Source organism: Antennarius striatus, chromosome 15 (assembly GCF_040054535.1).
Source record: "Antennarius striatus isolate MH-2024 chromosome 15, ASM4005453v1, whole genome shotgun sequence".
In the NCBI taxonomy this organism is placed as follows: domain Eukaryota; kingdom Metazoa; phylum Chordata; class Actinopteri; order Lophiiformes; family Antennariidae; genus Antennarius; species Antennarius striatus.
Window position 1 is genome coordinate 20,179,351 of NC_090790.1, and position 19,758 is coordinate 20,199,108.

Here is a 19,758-nt window from a genome sequence, read left to right on the forward strand (position 1 = left end):
CACATCGTCACATTTTCAGCTGTAACGGTGGAAGTTGTTGGGTCATTACTTCTCTAAATAGTTGAGTTCTATCCCCTCGACAGATCAGAAACAATGACAGGATATTAAAACAACACAGAATGAACAAAAAGATTCAGGTCACTTAGAGTTTGGTCGGTCTTGATTATAAATCAGTTTAAAAATGTCATTTACGTCGTTTCACTGGACTTTACGTCTGTCCACCACAAATACTTCAAACCAGATTAGTTTATGGTAAACTAAAACCCTAATAATTTATTTATTCAGTTTATTTCTTCTTTCCAGACATGTCATTGCAACATATTTCACTTTCATCAGTGTTGGAACATCAGCAACAACATCTGAAAAGAAAAAAAAGGGTTGACGGGTAGGAGCCAATCCTTGTGGTGAAGAAGAAAACACTTCAAAGAGCTCTCCACCAGTTTTTAAGATCATCAACAAGAGTCAGAGTCACTGTGGGTGAATCCACTGTAGCTACTGTAGCATGTAGCATGTAGCTTAGCTTTAGAGTGAAGGAAGAGGAGGAGGAAGGGGAGGTGAGTGTTGGAGCTGCGTAAAAGTGGTGGTGCAGCCCCTGTAGTGGCAGAAAGGGGAACTGTAGGACGACAGTTGGACCTGGCGCTGCATATGTTCGTAAGTCAGATGTTTGTAAAGCAGATGTTTGTATGTTGAGGACTAGCTGTAGTCTGAAGGAATAAGAGGGTCAGTTTTAGGAGCTGAATCCTTCACTTTGTGAGGTCACCTGCACAAACTGTTATAAACTGTTATTAACCGTTATTAAATGTTATAAACCGTTATAAACCCAGATGGTTGACGGGTTTCAAAGTGGTGGGAGAACCCAGAGCCCCTTTCATCTGGTGTCCTAAGCAGATTCTAGGAAACACATCCTTTGTCTCAGGTTGTCCCCTGTAGTTTGGACTGAATGGAACGTCTGTTCTCATCAAACGTATAGAAAACATAACAGGAAAATGTAATCATGGCGTTTGTGTAGGACGCCGCTGCTTTTATTTTATTGTGTGAGGAACAATGCAAGGCGGGATCGGAACCGACTACCACCAAAGACCAAAGGTCGACACAAACGATCCAGACGATGGACACCAGAGATAAGTCGAAGCGCCGCTGGAAGGCGGGGCCGTTCATCCTGGACTTAGAGGCTCCTCCCCTTCCTCACGGGTCACTTGGGGTCGTCCAACCAGATGGTTCTAGTCGTCACACAGAGTCGCTGCTGCAGATGCGTGGAATAACTGACCGCTGCAGTAGCTCAGACACACACACACACACACACACACACACACACACACACACACACACACACACACACACACACACAAACGCTAACCATGATGCGTGAAAACCTCGTCCACATGAGGCGATTTCTCCTCCCTGTTTTCCACTTTGACCTTTGCCCCACAAGAACATAAGAACCGAACTGAAGAGTCCTGTTATTTATAGAAATATAATGTATTATATTATTATAAATATTAATATAATGTATTTATATGATAATAAAATGAGATATTATTATTATTATTACTACAATAAGATACTATTATAATAATATAATAATACCAGTTCAGTAGAACCCACAACACGCTGCAGCATCAGGTGAGGATGGGTCGGTCCTGGGGGAGACCTGGGGGGAGGAGGGTGACTAAAGGGAGGGGAGATGTTTACGACAGGCTTCACTGCTGCACACCTTTCATCATTAACACAGAATTGAATTTGTTTGTTTTTCCAAAAGCTCTGCGTGCTGGAAAAAATACCAGCAAGTTTCTGTAATGTTACCAGATGAAGTTTGCAATATTTCCCCAAACTGGTGAGATGATGTCTTGGGTGACCTCCTCCCCCCTCCTCCTTTTGAACGCACCATGAGGTCCAGATGGTTCTGACGCTTCTTCTCTGTCGGATGGAAGGCGTCTGCTTCTTCTCACTCATGTCCGTCGTCCTCTTCTGGCGTTCAGACTGTGGGAAAACCGCTGCAGTCAAAACACAACCATAACGTCCGTATCGGCTGTCGGAAGGCGCTTCCCTCCGTCGTCCGACTCTTTATCAGCCCCCAACATGTTTCCAGAGGAAGAGGAGGTCGGACCACGAGTCTATTTACCTCTGATACTCAGACTCCAGGAATCTGACACAAGTCAGTGAGGAGAAGCTCCAGACAGGTCAAAGGTCAAATACAAATGTTACGACAGCAGCAGGAGGACCTTCCCTACCTTCACCTCCGTTAACACCTAAAGAAAGATCTCATTCTCATTTAATACTGAAGACTACAGCTCCAAAGAGGCGGAACTTCTACCAACACCATCCACAGATGTGTCTTCTTGGACAGGCATCTTCAGATAACTTTTAATATTATTATTACTATTATTATTAATAATAATAATGATAATAATATAGAAAACATTTTTATCATTCGATAACATTATTATTATAATAAAAATTGTGTTACTTCATTCATTCATTTTAATAACAAGTCTTTAAACTGGGATCTGATCTGATTTTTCCACACCACTTGTTTGGATGCAACAGAAACATTTCTTTGTTTTGTTTGTAGTTTTTATTTTCGCGGTTAAACACCATCATCTGTGCTCAGAAACCTTTAAAGAGCTCAGAGTGACGGAATTGAACCAACACACACCCACTGCACTGCAAACATGAACGATGTCCTCCACTGAACAAACACTGGAGGCCTGTGACTCATTAACGCGTGGAGTGGATAAATTATCAGATGTCGTGATCAAACTGTGTTTGGTTTAATAAACTGTTGTTTTTTTCGTGTGTTCATCTTCTCCCACAGGTGTAGAACGTTTATAACCGCAGTTAAAGTTAACTACAAGGTTCTAACTCCTGGGTTCTGTCGTCTCAGAACAGAATCTGGCGTTACCGGTAGTGGCCGCTAGTAGGCGTTGCTGCTCTACCGTAAAACGTGTCGTTTGAAACCGCTTCCCGGTTGGATCGTTTCCGGTTTAATGTTTGACAGCAGGTGGATCTGACCTGTTGACCTGCTTCTGTGCTGCCTTTTATTTTCTCTTCAGCTGATTGAAATAAACCTTTAAATTATTTCATGAAGAAGTTAATGTGAGATCTTTGTGTGGGGCTCAGAAAGCTCGTGTAGATATTATATAGAACATAAAACATTTTAAAAGTATGACCCAGAATTAATAATTAGTGATGTGTTATAAACATACTTTTCCTTCAGGACAATTTAATACCTTAATACTAATTAATTTCCTGGAAACCTAATCAAGGTGTAAACCAGAGCGCATTTGCATTACATGTCAACAATTTTAAATATCTGTTTCTTCTATTTACAAAGTAAAATAGGAGAAGTGGTGCTTCCCAGTCCAGAGTCCAAGTTGACTGGTGTCTTTATTGCTGCTCTGTTCACTATGAACTGTTTGTTACAGCATCTCACAGTGAGATGAGTGGATCTCTATATTTAAATGTTTGACACCTATAAGGGAGAATAAATTTAATGATGTAAGTAGAGTGAGATCAAATGAGGTGTTTGAACACATGTACAGGTCAGAATGCAGCTCTAGACTGGTTGAACTATGGAAGCAGCTGCTCGTGTTACATCTAGAACAACCTCAGATTATCAAGTTGATCATTCCTGGAACACCAAGCACTAAAAATCAAAAAGCTGTCCTTCTGTGCAAAATCCAAATTATGTATTATTTTCATCAAAATTTTAAAGCATGATAGTCATTCTTAAAAACGAGTTTTAAAAATAAAAATAGATGTTATAGTTTTTTCCACTGTGGTTTTTTTCTGAATAGTTTTCTCTGCCTTTAATTCAAATATTTTCTTGTGAACACTGAACCAAGCTGTAAGCTGCTCCCTCATTATTTTGTCTTGGGTGCTACATTTAGTCATGCCTCACCCATGGAAACAATCACGTCCATTGCGTTAAAAATGTTAAAGCGACGACCTCTTTTATTCTGGCCTGCTCTCATCTAGAATTACTTAAAATTTTCTGCAATGTTAAAAAAGTTTTAAAAATAATCACACACAAAAAAAATCCTGGATGAAATTATTTTTTCTGGACTGGACCTAAATTTTGTGAGGTCTGTCCTGGACTACAACTCGACTTTTTGCAGTTCTTGTGTGATCCTGTAATCGTGACAACCAAAGGAGAAAAAAAATCACAGATGAACAAAAAACAACAACAAAGAAAGGGACAAAGAAGGGAGCGAGGAAATACAGATGACCTCTGACTTCTTATGAGGTAAAAATTAACACTTTTCTAGCTCTACAGGCTAAATATAAAAAAAAAATCAATTTCCCAGAAATATTGCGAACGCCGTGACGTCCCCCGGAAGTAGCCTGGAACCAGTTGCGTCTAATTTTTTTTACAGCGTACACCGAATTCAACTGTGCGGACGGGGTCAGCGCTCCTTATAAAATAAATAAGGTGTTTGGTTTGTGGTGTTACTGTTGACGTCACATATCGTGCTCTGATATTGTAACTACGTCATAATGAAACACTTTACTGCCGAAGGAATCAGAGAAAAACGTCCCGAATCACTAAACTCCGCCCGCTCCGTCGGTGACCGGTAACCGCGACAGGAGCGCCCCGGTGTGGGAACGAACGTCGCACAACAAACCGGTCCGGCACCGGAGGCTGAAGGTAAACGCAGTCAGGTTTAGCCAATTTTATATTTTTTTTTAATATTCAGCTTTCAAATAAATATTCTATATTCAGAAACATCTTCCACTTTGACTTAGCTGTTTCCTATCCAGCTCATTTATTTCTATAAAATGCTTCCATGCTAGCTAGTTTGTGGTCCGACTGTCGCTGACTCGTAGTTTGAAACTATTTCCAACATCTGACAATGGAACACCTGGTTTCGTATCTCATCTGTACACAAACTAATCTCGTCATTGCAGACAAAAATGCATTAATTTGATTCGTATTTACTCTTTTAAGTATCTGCAGCGCTTCTTCAAGAAGCACATTGGACCTTGAAACCGGGTCAAAGTTCACGTGTTAGCATAGTTTAACATTAGCTCCAGGTGAGCACTGGAGTGTTAGCATCGAAGCAGAAGAACACGTGACATACATGTGTGTGATGGCTTTAACTGTGCAGAACTATCATCTTCCATCCCATCGTTGTCACACCTCCTACACCTGAACAGATCGGTCGTCATGGCGCTGGCTGGCGTGAGAGTCATCGAGCTGGCGGGCCTTGCCCCCGCGCCCTTCTGTGGCATGATACTGGCAGACTTTGGGGCTAAGGTGATTCGTGTGGACCGGACCAAGGTGTCTACGTCTGTGGACACGATGGGACGAGGGAAAAAATCCGTGGCCATCAACCTGAAGACAAAAGAGGGCGTGGCTGTGCTCAGGCGACTCTGCCTCGGGTCCGATGTCCTGCTGGAGCCCTACCGTAAAGGTGAGATGACTGGCGCCGTCACGGGTAGACGCCGTGTCGTCTCCAGCAGGTATAATCAGATGAACTGCCGTCCGTTTTTGTTGTGTGAGTTCCTCTGGCTGCTCAGGTGTGATGGAGAAGCTGGGTCTTGGCCCACAGGAGCTGTTGAAGGAAAACCCCGGTTTGATCTACGCTCGCCTAACCGGATACGGACAGGGCGGAGCTCTGTCCACCGCGGCCGGGCACGACATCAACTACCTTGCCATGTCAGGTGACTACATGTGTGTTTGTAAAGTACCTGCAGTGAGTATCCTTAAAGGTTGTTTGCCTGCATATCTGTTTGTTTGGAACCTTATTGTTACCTTGGAAACAGTAACGGTTGCCCCACGCTGTCATGAAGTCATCAGGTTAACAAACTCCAGGAATATTAACACACCTTTAGACCTGTACTATATAAAGCAAAACCTCGACATGTTGTGTTGTCGTAGGCCTTCTGTCCTGGCTGGGACGCAGCGGCGAGAAGCCCTACGCGCCGCTGAACCTGCTGGCGGACTTCGCGGGCGGCGGGCTCACCTGTGCGCTGGGGGTCGTCCTTGCGCTGCTGGAGAGGACGAGAACAGGGAAAGGAGAGGTCATCGATGCGAGCATGGTGCGCAGAAGTCAGAGCGACACACACAGGCACACCGCAGTGTCTCCCACACACACTCCGTCCTTTTGGACCACCCCAGTCCCCCGCCACCACCAATGCTAACCGGAGCGATGACAGCTGTCAATCCGGGATAATGATCCGTGTGAAACTGGGGTTCTGAACCTGTCCTGGTCTTGACTCCCCCTCCTGGAGACCAGGAGAACTGCTCTCTGGAGCTCTGATGCCGGTCCCCCCTCCAGTTTCTATTTATTGAACCTGATCCAATAAACTTGTCCCCCGCCCATCAGGCTGTCTTCCTGTTGTCCTCAGGTAGAAGGAGCAGCTTATGTGGGTTCGTTCCTGTGGAAATCTGGTCGCATTGGATTGTGGGACCAGCCGAGGGGACAGAACATGTTGGACAGCGGCGCTCCGTTCTACGACACCTACCAGACATCCGACGGGAAGTACATGGCTGTGGGCGCCATAGAGCCACAGTTCTACCGCCAGCTGCTGGAAGGTTGGTGCGAAGATGATGATGATCCAATTTGTTTGTTTGTTTACGGATAAATCCATCTTTTCCCTGCAGGCCTGGAGCTGGATGTGGGAAAGTTGCCTCCCCAGATGAGCTTTGAGGATTGGCCTGAGCTGAGACGGGTCTTCACAGAGCGCTTTGCCTCAAAAAGCCAAGCCGAGTGGTCGGAGGTGTTCAACGGGACCGACGCCTGCGTCACACCCGTGCTGACGTTCCATCAAGTCAGCTCACACCCCCACAACCAGGAAAGGGCTTCCTTCATGCGGGACGCCAGCGGCGATGAAAGCCCCCGGCCTGCGCCGGTCCTGTCCCGGACCCCAGCAGAGCCTTGCCTCGCCCCGGACCCCGTTATCGGACAGAACACTGCGGAGGTCCTCCGAGAGTACGGATTCACGTCAGCGGAGATAGACAAGATGCAGGCGAGCGGGGCCGTGGAGGTGGCGCTCGTCAAGGCGAAACTGTAGGGAGAACGAGCGACCTTCGTTTTACGTCTGACGTCACCGTAATTTCAGGCTCTTCAAATGTTTCGTCTGTTGAGACGTGAATAAATGAATGTCAAGTTTGTGAAAGTGATTCATGTGAATCTTCAACAGTTCATCTTTATTCCAGTTATTTTATGACAAAATCGCTGCAGATTTATTCAAATTTGGTTCCCTTATTGTCTCTTTACGCAGCAGTGTGTGATGAATGTGGAAAAAATGTAATCTTAACATTCAATTTCTAGTCATAATGCTGACATGTTAAAATTACTTTGGGAATCTTGGATAATTTTTAGTTTATTGTTTTTACCAGTGGTTTTCATTTGCATCCAAGAACTAACACTGAGTTGTTGAAGGAGATCACTGCCTGTGATGTGAACGGAGTCAGTGGTCCAGTCTGTAGCTTCAAGCCGCTCCGTTTAGTCGTTTATCTCAGTTTCTTTATATGAGTAAGTCAAAAGATGATTGGCTGCATAATAAAACCTGATGTGTGAAACGATAGTTTTCAGTTTTTATTGTCCTGTGAGAATCCTGAAGTCTCCATGCTGTCCCCTGGTGGTGGAAGTTGTGTAGTGCAAGTGTAACCGAGTATGGATTTGTCCCTCCTTCAATAACAACGAACAAGGATGAAATTAGATTCAAATGTACTCTGTAGGAATTTATTCTGGAGCTGGCATTAGTATGCTGCCTAAGTCCAGTAACATGAAATGAAAACTTTAATGGACTGGAACGTAGCTTCCCTTTAAATCAGTCTTTTTGTGGTGTTTATTAAAATAAATCAGTCTTTTTTTATTCTTGGGTGAGAAAAAGTTAATCCTCTCCACAAATTTGTAAAGATCCACAATTTAGTAATTTTTAATTAAAAAAAAAACCCAGCTAAGGAAACTATTAGACTAATCCCGGTTATCTCGCTATTAGCGTCTAGCATAGAAAAAATGCATATTTACACATTCATGTTCACCCATACAGCAGGAAACTATTTTTTACAATAGAACCGCTGAACATCTCTGAGATCGCTGCCGTAAAGCAGAGCTTTACTGTCGTGACTCTTAAAGAGACAGTGTACCTATTAACACTGAATAACAGGCTGGCTAGATAACCACTGGGTTACACATGCAGACACGGAAACACACCTGTAGCTGTACCTGTACCAAAACCGGAAGTAATATACTCGATTAGCTGTTTTAGCTAAATCCATTTTGTTTACTAATTAGCTTAGCCACTCCCTGAATTAATGACAGATGGCCACCTGACCCGCTGCAGCGGATAAAGCGAAAGAAAATGAATGAATGAATGAATGACACTTCTCTGTTGTTCTCTTAAAATAACTGCTGGTTCCTACACAACAAAATGCTAGTCCTAAGAACATGCAAATGCTAGCCCTTAGCTTCTCTGCTTTGTCTCATTCTGCACATGCTCAAACAGAGGATGGAGAATCAGAGGGAGACGGAGAAGTAGTGTATGTCAGAGCTCACAAGATGTCAGAGCAAACACGTGAAGCTCTGAATGAAGCATCTGGTGATCGGCCAAGAACAGAAAGAAAACACCGATAAATGTCAGTGGAAGTCCACCGAAGAAGATTAATTACTACAAAGCCCTGGCAGTACAGGGACACACTGCACTGAAAATGACTGCAGCCAATGAGTTCATGTCTAAATCAAACATTTTTAAGATTGACAGACTGCAGTGTTTACCTGTTATGAATATAATCCAAATTGACAGACTGCCATCCCCAGTGTCAGCTGCACCCCGCACCTGGGGACACATGAGCTCCAGGAGCAGTTGCTCCAGAGTCATCATTACATGGGCAAAAGCAACGGTAGTCACTGAGCTCAGTAGGGCGTCCCAACAGGGACAACGCAGGAGGTTTTCCACCAATACGGGACAATTCCCAGATGAAACACCTGTTTAACGTCCCCCATTTCCATGACATCTCCAAGAAATTGTGTAATGAGGCAACACTCCAGTGCTCACTGAGCATGATTCCCGCTGTTTCCATATATTCGATGAGGAAAAGAAATGGGAAGAATCACGTTTTATATGCAATAAATTTGGTGGCGACTTAGCTATTATTTTAAATCCTCAAAATCAGGAGTTCTTCACAAATTTGACTTTCTTTTTGATTGAAAAACTTAACAATCCCAACATCACAGTCAGAGGAGCATGGATTGGCCTGTGTGATTTTGAATGTGAGGGTAGCTTCACCTGGGTTAATGAGGAAAAATTCATTAATCGCACAGGAGTGAGTTGGTTCAGGCCCAGTGACCCAGACAACGTCATCAGTTCATGGGACTCGTCAGTGAGAGAGGAGGGTCAGGACTTGTCATGGAGCCCCTTGTCGGAACGCTGAATAATTGGGATGGGGCACCTCGGAACTTCATTTGTGAAACAAAAGCTATGACTTTGACAAACCTTGATGTTTCTAGGCAGAATGTAAACATGGTTTTGCTCTAGGTTATATCTGGGATGGAGGCTAATGTCTGGGAGTGCAGAAAATTATAAGTTTAAGTTTATCTTCCACTAAAGTGCAGATGTTACTTTTGTGGCACCAGATATTTCTAAAACTGTTGAGGTCATTTGTCATTTTATTAAAACCAAACTCTACTTTTAAACGCCATCTAATGTTGAAATAATAAACGGTAGCTGCTTCTTGAACTGTATTGATTTAATTTTTCTCTTTCTGGTCACATAAATTGCCAGTTCAGCTTGACCAGAAATTAAATTTAAAAGCTGCCATCTTTTTTGATTTACCTTGTTGTACCCATCGCCATAAATAAATTTTCCCATATTAAAATATTCACTGAATAAATATAAAAAACATTTGTGTAGACCACCTCAAGTCTCTAACACTCACTAAAAACATGAAAAACTGTCTTCATCCACGATGAAGGAGAGGTTAAAAGTAAGAACCTTAAAATAAATAAATAGAAATAAGAACAAAACTGTCAGCCTCATCAAAATTAAAAACTCATTTGTTTTTGAGTCTGTGTATTTCTTGGTCAATGAGTTCCGTCCACCAACACGTGGTGAAGAACGAGATCCGGTGTCACTGATGTGGTGTCCATCCACCAACTAGCGGTGGTGTCCTGAAGCAAAACTCGTATTTCAGATAACTCGTATCTCGAGGTGCTTTTGTATTTGTATCAAAGAGACCTGGTGGGACTTCAGTGTCAGCAGGAGGCGCTCTAATACCTGGGGGAGGAGCAGACATCTACAGGTGAGCTCTCTGAAGACCAGTGACTCACAAAGGTCCAGGATTTCTGAGACTAGGCGGCGCTCTTCTCTCCAGGACACCGTGACAGTGTACAGATTTCATCAGATTTTGTGTTGTTGGGGGAGGGTTTGTTTGTTTGTTTGTTTGTTTGTTTGTTTGTTTACTGGAGTCTTCATCCCAGGTGTGTTTTTGAATTAAATGCTCAGTAGAAGGATTCACAAGCGGCTCCTAAAACGGATCCGGGTTCGGTTAAAGCCTCGCAGAGGAGAGGAAGCCCTTCCTCTCCATCGCTGACTCACCCTCCTCACCCTCCTCACCCTCTTCATCCTCACACTCCTGCGGTTGATCTCAGGACTGACCGGCTGATCAGAAGACAACCTCTCTGAGAAACTCACAGGAACTCAGAACATTTCTGAAAACTGATGACGAGAATAAAAACGAAACCATCAAAGAACGGAAAACATTTCGTAAATTCTTTAACCAAACCTGACATTTGAGCAAACGCCTCCTTCTGGCGGCGGCGTCTCACCTCTCGGGTTCCACAGACAACTAGTCATTGTTTGTAAGAGGCGCATGAGGATCTGGTGACGCATGAGGACGAGGTTTGACTTCTTCTCTGAAAGCCCTGAAGCATCAGCAGAACCGCTGTTATCTAAACGTCGGTTCTCTAAAGGTCACGACTACCGGCCGCCTCTCTGAAATTTAAAACGCGCCTCGGCACCAGAGCGGAACCTCAGGCCAATCCCTGGTGAAATAAAGACCCTGTTGAGGGACTTCAGGACCTCCTACCCGTTGGTTCTCCTCCCCCTCGGTCCTCCTCCACATGGGGAGTAAAGCTGATCGCTGCTCAGCTGTGCAGAAGTGAGGAGGATTAGTGGAGCACCGATGAAGGAGTTGGGTTCTCGTCCATTTCTCCGTCCCCTGGCAGACTGAGAGTCTTCATCCAGTCTTTTTACCTGAAGCTCTCCCTTGTTCCTGCTATCGCTCTCCCTCTCCTCCATCCCTCCCCTCCTTTCCTTCCTCCCTTCCTTCCTTCCTTCCTTCCTTCCTTCCTTCCTACCTTCCTTCCTTCCAGCCATGACGGTTCTGTCGGAGGACCAGTCCCTGAGGCCCCAGCCTTACTGTTTCCTGGACTCGGACAAACACAACGGCACCTCTCTGCACCGGTACTCCACGGACATCCCCGACCCGAAGGGGGGCTTCATGGACAGCGAGGAGGGCACCGTGTTCGGACCTGTGGAGCCCCCCAGGCTGTCCAGGGGCCGCCTCATCCTCCACGGCCTGGTCATGTTTGGGAGGGAGTTCTGCTACGCTGTGGAGGCGGCGTTTGTCACGCCGGTGCTGCTGAGCGTGGGCCTCCCCCGCAGCCTGTACAGCCTGGTGTGGCTCATCAGCCCCATCCTGGGCTTCCTGCTGCAGCCCGTCATCGGGTCGGCCAGCGACCACTGCCGCTCGCCCTGGGGCCGCCGGAGGCCCTACATCCTGGTCCTGGGGATCCTTATGCTGTTTGGCATCACCATGTTCTTGAATGGAGATACGGTCATGTCAGGTGGGGATGAACGCGGAAGGGGGGGGTGGGGGGTGGGACGTCCTCTGGATTGGGTCGTTGTTGGAATGAAAGTGTGGCCCTTGGGGTCCTGAGGGTCTCACGCTCTTAACTTGTGACCGGGTGTGATGGCGAGACGGCGAGCATTCACGTGGTAGGAGGCAGGAAGTGACTCGTAATGTTCAAACCATCTCCAGGCGGCGTCGCGAGGTCACGAGAGACTCTGCCACCTTTGTGACGCCGAGCATCGATCCGAGCCTGTTTATTAATAACTGATTGTTACGTGTCACATGATCAAACCCTGAACACACCCTGAGGGAGACGCAGCGACGCAAATGTTTTAGCTCGAAACGCGAAACATGAAGTATTTATTACTCCTGCCATTCTCTGATAAGCCGATTACCCCCTCGTGTTTCTCAGGGTGTAGTGGTTGACACGGTAATCCTGTGACATAATGTTTGCACGATCGTACCCGCCCTCGGTGTGTTAGCTTTAGCGATAGGCTTCGATAAAACTCTTAACTTTCACATTCTTTGGAGATTTTGTCCCTGTAAAAAGTGAGATTCAAAACCTTCTCCACCCATTCATGTTAAGATACCGAGATTTTCTCATATCCATGGCAACACATAACAATACAGGGCTGTGGTGACACAAAAGCTCGGTAAGACATGATTGCTACCTGTCAGATTTGGGCAGGGGCACTTCCTTGTGTCTTCTGATGCTCTTCAAGCGTTTTATTTTCAGCTGTCGTCAAACATTTTGGTTTCGTTAAACAGAAGCTGTGTGTCGGAGTGATTCTGTGTGTGTGTGTGTGTGACGGCCGTCGTGCTCTTCCTCCCAGCCATCGTCAGCGACAGATCGATGAGGAGCGTCTGGGCCATCGTGGTGGTGATGTTCGGCGTCGTCCTGTTCGACTTCTCTGCTGACTTCATCGATGGGCCAATCAAGGCCTACCTGTTTGACGTGTGCTCCCATCAAGACAAGGAGAGAGGTCTGCACTACCACGCCCTGCTCACAGGTAGGACACACACACACACACACACCTTTGGATCCAGAGCGTCTCGGTTCTGGTCTTCTGGTCTTTGTAGAGACTTTTGGTCTTTGTTGACTGATGGCCATTCTGTAATGTTTTCATTGGCTGTAGCATAACACAGTCATAATGGGACGAGTACGTGTGAAACCTTTAATTTAGTCAACTTCCAAATAAGAGGCTGATTTGCAGTGAATTCAATGATCAATGTGAAGCAGCAGAGGCTTAAATGTGAAAGCGACGCGACGCAGAGCCGAGTGTTTCCAGACAAACTGCATTTTATCGGCTGGATGAGGCCAAGGTGAGAGAGACTGTAGCTGAAGCATCGTGGGTAACGAAGCCTCCAATGGAAATTCCATCACGTGTGTTTAGAGGACTGTAAATCCAACCATCTTGCAATCCGCTGATGGGGAATCTTTCTGTAACGTTCTCTTCTGGAAACCAGTCGTGTTCCGAAACAGCTGTTAAAACTCTGAAGGTGTCCATAAATAAACAAATAATCAATAAATGACCTATAAAATTCTGCCTGGGTTCCTAACATGGTTCGGCGGTGCGTTCACCCATCAGCAGCACCAGAGTAATCCGGCCCTGAGCCGGGCATGTGCTGCAGTCACGGGTCTGGGCTCAGCAGACAGATGCTAAGCACATGACTGCGGGGCGACGCCCCCACCGCCACTGGTATGTGAGGCCCAAGGGAGGAGCACAGACTGCTGGGATTCCTGCCCCTCCTGGAGGCACCGGTGCATTCTCGCATCAGCTGTCACATGGTCCATCAGTCCATCAGTCCGTCAGTCCAGTCCTGAAGCTTCTGCTTCTTCCTCATTTGAACAAAATGTTCACCTTCCCTCAGCATTTGGTGAAACAACTTTGCATCAGTGCTGGATGTCGTTTCTATCTGGTTGTCATGACGTTACCAAGCTGCTGTAGCATGCACAGTTATTCTTAACCATTAGCTGCTAAGCTAAGTGGCACGTTAAGCACAGAGAGAAACATTTCTGAACACTAACAAGAACCAATGCAGTCACAGACTGCAACATCCAGCGACACCCCTGAATTCAAAATTTTACCCTGACCTACTTGCATAGGTCAAAGATCAAAGCTACTGCTCTGACCGACTGTCATAGATCAAAGCACTAGCTTTGATCTATGGTCTTACTCACACTGGTTTTCTCCATCGTCTTTCTATCTTATTCAGTTCCAGAGTGTACAATAGTTAAAATTTGACCTTGATCTAGTGAGGTCATCATCTCATTGTCATCCCCTTTGCTGCCCGAGTAATCTGCTTTTTGTCTCATCTTTCTATCTGCAACGATTGCGAAGATATTTGGTGGACAAACAGACGAACGGACGAACACATGAACACTGACAATTACAATCCATCACTGCTTTGAAGCGGGATGTGAGAAAGTGTTGTGCAAAGAGACACCTCCAAAAGCACGAATGACGATGCTTCTCTCCAGTGAGAGTTTTCAGAAATGAACAAGTCTGCAAAGTTTAGCCAATCAGCAGGGAGTGTGCGTTGGTTTTGTTTTCACAGTGTTTTACAGCTTCAACCAGGCAACCAGAAAAATCACTTCTTCCAAATTTCCACATGTAAATGGTCTGTCCTAAGAACAACAATGCCCACAAGCCATCTGCTCCAACTGTCTCCTGGGAAATCCAGCGTTGTGTCCCTTTGTTCTCGTCTTGCTTTAAAAAAATATTTTTCTGGAATAACGTACAGATACCCAGTCTTTGCTATGAAACAGCTACACCTTTTGTCTGACTCTTGTTTCTTAGGGCTGGGCGGGGCTTGTGGATACCTGGTGGGGGCCATGGACTGGGGGCATTCGACCATCGGTCAGCTGCTGGGCTCAGAGTACCAGGTCATCTACTTCTTCTCCGCTCTGACCTGGAGCATCTTCCTCACCGTTCACCTCTTCAGCATCCCAGAGCGGCCGCTGGGCAAAGACGGCCCCGACGCATCGCCTCCCAGCTCCCTCCAGCTGCTGGGCGCCCAAACCAGTGATTACGGAGCGCTGTTGAGAGAACCCCTCTCGTCCGAAGGCCCCACATCGCCCCCCGACCTCAGGCCAAGGTCCTTCTCCGCCCTGGGGGAGGCCAACTCGGTGACATCCAGCGCTAAGCAACCAAACAAGGAGGTATGGATGTTCAGGAAGAGCGATGATTAGGTGTTAGTTCAGGCTTAGTTTGGTCATGTGACAGGTTACCAGCCGTTATCCCTAAATTAAGCGCCCACAAGTCTCCCAGTGTTCTGGATTAAAGTCAAGCAGGATAACCTGAGATCCCAAATATCAGTGACAACCATTTCCAACCTCCTGGGTTTGTGAAGCAGGATTTTCTGCAGGGACCAAACCAAACCAAACCACAGAGTCGACCGGACGTCCGGAACACAAAGTCATTGTCTCCGTTACCTTGAGATGGAACCGGCTCGCTGCAGAGAAACAAACTAAGAACTCCACTAGTTCTCATTATTATTATAATTTGATTGACTTATTAACTATGTCTGTGTAGGTTCTCAGTCATCCAGGTCATGGTTATCCAAAGCTGTTTAAGTCGATCCACTGGACGTCAAGAACGTTCTTGAAGGCATTTCGTCTCTCATCCAAGAGACTTCTTCAGAACTGAAGTTTCTCTCTCTCTCCTCCCTCTTTTTCGTGTGACCTGACGTCTGTGACATTCAGGCCCAGAAGCGGATGACCTTGAGGTCCCTGCTGAGGACCATCATCAACATGCCGCCCCACCTCCGATGCCTGTGCGTCAGTCACCTGCTGGGATGGACGGCGTTCTTGTGCAACATGCTCTTCTTCACCGACTTCATGGGACAGGTAATGATCGGCATGTCACCGTGGAGACGGGGGATGTGAATGAAAATACAACTTACAGATAAACTGAATAGATTGGGTACAGATAATAAACAGATCAATTCACCAATAAAGTCCTAACATAATCCTTTAGTCCCAAAACCTATGATTTATTGCAAACTTGAGACACGAACATCTGTTAAAGAGAATGACCAACGCTCTGACCTCCTTTTCCTGCATCAATCCCACCGTCTACTTTGACACCCTCATTTTCCCCCTCTGCAGATTGTTTACAAAGGAAATCCGTACGCCGAGCATAACTCCACAGCCTACGTCACCTACGAGAGGGGGGTGGAGGTGGGCTGCTGGGGGCTGTGCATCAACGCCGTGTCCTCAGCGCTCTACTCCTGTGAGTACAACTCTTCAAGCGTCGGACAGCCCGATGGCGTGACCTTTTTCAGCCATTAGACCTGTGGTCTCCGTGTTGTGTTGCATGAACCGTACCAAAAGCTAAAATGAAGAAGGAGGGGTTTTATGACCATCTAATGCTCGTGTTTCCAGATGTGCAGCATTTCCTGCTCCCATACATCGGCCTGAAGGGGCTGTATTTCGTGGGTTACTTCGTGTTTGGCCTAGGCACCGGTCTGATCGGCCTCTTCCCCAACATCACCGCCACCCTGGTCCTCTGCAGCGTGTTTGGCGTCATGTCCAGCACCCTCTATACCATCCCATTCAACCTGGTGGCCGAGTACCAGCTGGAGGAAGAGGTACCAGGAAATAGACATGTTGGAGGAATCTGGGATAAATAAAAAGCAGGTGCCACTGTCGATGTCACCGGCGTCTGTCAGCAGACCAGCTGGGTGAACACCTCAGTGCTGCAGAAGAGATCCGTCATTTATCTGTAGAGGCCTTGGCCTTGGCCTTATGATGACCACAAAACAGATTTACAGCCCCTCTAATTAAATCTGTTTTATTACAACGGCGCAATCCACTTAGCATTAGGACTGTTTTCCAGGAAGTTCTAGATCTGACTAGATATTAAAAAGAAGTCATAAAACTGGAAAACAATTAAAACGCATCAAATAATAGTGAGTGTCTGTCAATCAGTCACGCATCCAGGGACTTGATTGGGGCCATAACGCTGCTCTTGAATGCAGCGCTGATATTGAACGCTGTGTGTGTTCATATTTGTCTTTTATGAATGGCATTTGAAACTTTTGTGTTTTAATACTGAGGAACCGTAAAGAACCGGATTTTCAATTTAATGCTATGGTCTTTCAGTGAGTTTAAAATTGTCAGTTAGTATTTTTTATTGGAAATCGCTGCTCTGTCTCACTATGAACACTACAAACACTATGAACACTACAAACACTATGAACACTACAAACACTATGAACACTACAAACACTACGAAGACTATAAACACTATGAACATGTCGGATGTTCATATGAAGACTACAGTATAAACAGTATGAACACCATGTACATCATGAAGACTAAAAAACACTATGAACACTACAAAAACTATGAACACTATAAAGACTATGAACACTATAAAGACTATGAACACTATAAAGACTATGAACACCACTATGAAAAACACAAAAGACACTTCTGGTCATCCAGACTGCCATGTCATCAAGCATCCTCTCCTCCTCTTCCTCCTCCTCTCCAGGAGCAGCTGAAGCTGGGGGCAGGCAGTGAAGGCCAACGGGGCACCGGGGTGGACTGCGCCGCGCTCACCTGCATGGTCCAGCTGGCTCAGATCATTGTGGGGGCGGGACTGGGTGCTCTGGTCAACCTGGCAGGAAGTGTCATTGTGGTGGTCCTCTCGGCATCCGCTGTGGCCTTATTAGGCTGCATCTTTATTTCCCTCTTCATCAGAAACGTGGAATCTTCCTCAATATAAACTGTTGATGTGTTGTTTTAATAAAAAAGGAGTCATTACTACGTCATTAAAGCATCTGAGAGTCCTGTGACGCCGCCATCGGACAGACAAGCTCTACAGCAGGGGTATTCAATTAAAAGTCACAGAGGTCCGGTTATAAAAATGTCCTCTTAGTAAAAGGTCTGGACCCAAGTCCAGTTTGTGTCTTATAGCCCTTATAGTCCCTGTATCCAAATTATCCTTTATTATCAATTTTCAATGCAGGATATGTTTAAGTGAGTGCACAGCTAGCTCTTTGACCTCACCATAAATAAAAGTAGACCCAGGCAAACAAATTTCAAGCCTTAAGTAAAAATAAAGTGCAAAAAGAGCTGAATAATCCTTTTTCTCATAAAATTAAAGACGTCCCAGCCTAAAGAACTGAAGGACGACACTCGTAAAATGTCAACAACAGCTTTTAAGCTCTTCTTCACAACTGTCCCATCACTAAAAGATGTTCTATGTTGCCCCCCAAACCCACAATGCTTTTAGTGAACATTCGTTTGCATTTTTCTCGGTCATTTTGCCCTCAGCTCGGACTTCAGGGGATAATTCTGCCCAAAATTTCTGTGCTTTGTTTCGTAGTGGCGCTTTACGTTATGAATGAATTCATTCATTCTACGTGTTCAGACCATATGAGGTAAAATGGTTTTGAACTGTCTGACGGAAGAACAAACATTATTTTCTCCGTCCTCTCATTGTTAACCAGCGGTTTTCCTCATCAACCTCCCTTCTTTTGGAGCTACTCTGTCCTCACTGTCTCACTTCCTTAAAATCTGGAAGCGCTGTCAGGTAAGCACTGACTTCCTGCTGCTCCACTGAAGTCATCAGACCTGGGAATAAAGAAAGTTTCTATGTTTTGCTGTGATTGGCTGACATGAAATTTGTACTTAATTTTATCCTGAGGAAGAAAGGATTTGATATGAAGTCTGATAAAATCTTCTGACAGTTCTATGATGTCACCTGAAGCAGGTAGAAATGAACTATGATGCAACAATCATCATCTGCAAGTAAGAAGGTTCTGGGTTTGAATCTGTACTTGGTGCCCGGGGGCCCCTACCCCTGGCTGTGGCTCAACCGGGCTGCACAGAAAGAAATCTTAAAATATTTCTATTTCATAACTGCTTCATCAACTGTCGCGGGTCACGGGGAACCTATCCCAGCTGATTGAGGGCAGAAAAAGAAATACAACGTGTATTTCTATTTTTTTAAAACAAATAATCTTACCATAAAAAAAATCAATCCTCCTATATTTTTATAGTGCTTAATCACATTAGCACACATTTCAAAGTCATTCAAACTTATTGTACTTGAAACTCTTATGGACTTTCATGTTATGAAAAACTAAAATAATTGAGTTGATCAAATTCTTTTTAGTTTAGTTTAGTTTATTTAGGGGTTTTTTTGTACGTTATTTCAACAAAGAAAGGGCTGATGGGTATAAGCCATTTGGCTTGTGAAACTCCCGTCCAAAAGAATCAACAAACACCTCTCTCATTACAACACGTCAACCAATTCAGACATTAAATGTTTTCATCCAGTTCTTACAGTGAATTTCGACACCCATTGTGGCACATTGTTGTTTCAACCGTTTATTCCCTTATCAGTGTAGTCATGAAATTATGACATCAATTTTCTGCAATTCCAGATATTAACGTCATAGCTTTCGTTTCACAAATGTAGTGCTGTTCTGTCCCACAAGTAATTCCATCCCAGTTATACAGCGGTTGATTTATTGATATAGATTCTTCCAAGGGGTCAATTCTAGCACAGGTCTTATTCTCTCGTATAGGGTTTGCATAGGGGTCAGACTTCCAGTATGCGATCGCTCGTGCATTTTCTCTATCCAGTGTTGTCCCATCAACCCAGTAGAAGATTCTTTTATCCAGTGCAAATTGAGACAGGCCAATCCACACTCCAGAAAAGTTAGTGGGGTTGTCTTCCTTAAATTTTACAGTCAAATCTGTTAAGAATTCCTGATGTCGATGACTTGAAATGACAACTAAGTCACCCCCAAATTTCTTGCACATAACACGTGAATTTCCCCATCTCTCCATATTGTCGAATACATAGTAACAGCGGGAATCATCCTCAGTCCAGCCATTTGGGCAGCGTGAGCACTGGAGGGTCTTTTCATCACAAAATTTCTGGAAGACTTCATGGAAAAGGGGGGATTTTAGAATTGACCAATTTTGTTTGTTTTCT

The 19,758-nt window shown here is 45.1% G+C and overlaps 2 protein-coding genes and 1 long non-coding RNA gene across 5 annotated transcripts; 2 read left to right on the top strand and 1 right to left on the bottom strand.

The window, feature by feature from the left end:
* Positions 1-938: 938 nt before the first annotated feature.
* Positions 939-5,221, bottom strand: LOC137608420 (uncharacterized). 2 transcript variants are annotated; one of them, XR_011038188.1, is made up of 4 exons: positions 5,082-5,221; positions 1,886-1,980; positions 1,588-1,669; positions 939-1,269 (listed from the first exon to the last, which is right to left on the bottom strand). It is a non-coding gene; the product is annotated as an uncharacterized lncRNA (long non-coding RNA). The 2 variants fall into 2 exon arrangements; XR_011038189.1 differs by lacking the exon at positions 5,082-5,221 and adding an exon at positions 2,123-2,242 and having other exon boundaries at positions 1,588-1,980.
* On the top strand, positions 4,410-7,537 carry amacr (alpha-methylacyl-CoA racemase). 2 transcript variants are annotated; one of them, XM_068334791.1, is made up of 6 exons: positions 4,425-4,648; positions 5,158-5,414; positions 5,521-5,664; positions 5,882-6,042; positions 6,352-6,538; positions 6,608-7,534. In XM_068334791.1, the coding sequence occupies exons 2-6, from the start codon at positions 5,168-5,170 to the stop codon at positions 7,015-7,017; spliced, it is 1,149 nt and encodes a 382-aa protein (XP_068190892.1). In that variant the 5' UTR covers positions 4,425-4,648; positions 5,158-5,167; the 3' UTR covers positions 7,018-7,534. The 2 variants fall into 2 exon arrangements, with proteins under 2 accessions (XP_068190890.1, XP_068190892.1); XM_068334789.1 differs by having other exon boundaries at positions 4,410-4,648; positions 5,158-5,664; positions 6,356-6,538; positions 6,608-7,537.
* Positions 7,538-10,944: 3,407 nt separating this feature from the next.
* slc45a2 (solute carrier family 45 member 2) lies at positions 10,945-17,574 on the top strand. Its single transcript, XM_068335138.1, has 7 exons — positions 10,945-11,795; positions 12,634-12,810; positions 14,602-14,963; positions 15,507-15,650; positions 15,912-16,035; positions 16,188-16,393; positions 17,302-17,574. The coding sequence occupies exons 1-7, from the start codon at positions 11,324-11,326 to the stop codon at positions 17,533-17,535; spliced, it is 1,719 nt and encodes a 572-aa protein (XP_068191239.1). The 5' UTR covers positions 10,945-11,323; the 3' UTR covers positions 17,536-17,574.
* Positions 17,575-19,758: the final 2,184 nt, after the last annotated feature.

Excerpts from the sequence above, each read along its gene's own strand:
- slc45a2 (XM_068335138.1), top strand. The coding sequence starts at position 11,324 with ATGACGGTTCTGTCGGAGGACCAGTCCCTGAGGCCCCAGCCTTACTGT. Across the intron at positions 11,796-12,633 it reads TGGAGATACGGTCATGTCAG|CCATCGTCAGCGACAGATCG; the intron begins GTGGGGATGAAC and ends TCTTCCTCCCAG. Across the intron at positions 12,811-14,601 it reads CTACCACGCCCTGCTCACAG|GGCTGGGCGGGGCTTGTGGA; the intron begins GTAGGACACACA and ends CTTGTTTCTTAG.
- amacr (XM_068334789.1), top strand. The coding sequence starts at position 5,168 with ATGGCGCTGGCTGGCGTGAGAGTCATCGAGCTGGCGGGCCTTGCCCCC. Across the intron at positions 5,665-5,881 it reads CAACTACCTTGCCATGTCAG|GCCTTCTGTCCTGGCTGGGA; the intron begins GTGACTACATGT and ends GTGTTGTCGTAG. Across the intron at positions 6,043-6,355 it reads AGGTCATCGATGCGAGCATG|AAGGAGCAGCTTATGTGGGT; the intron begins GTGCGCAGAAGT and ends GTCCTCAGGTAG.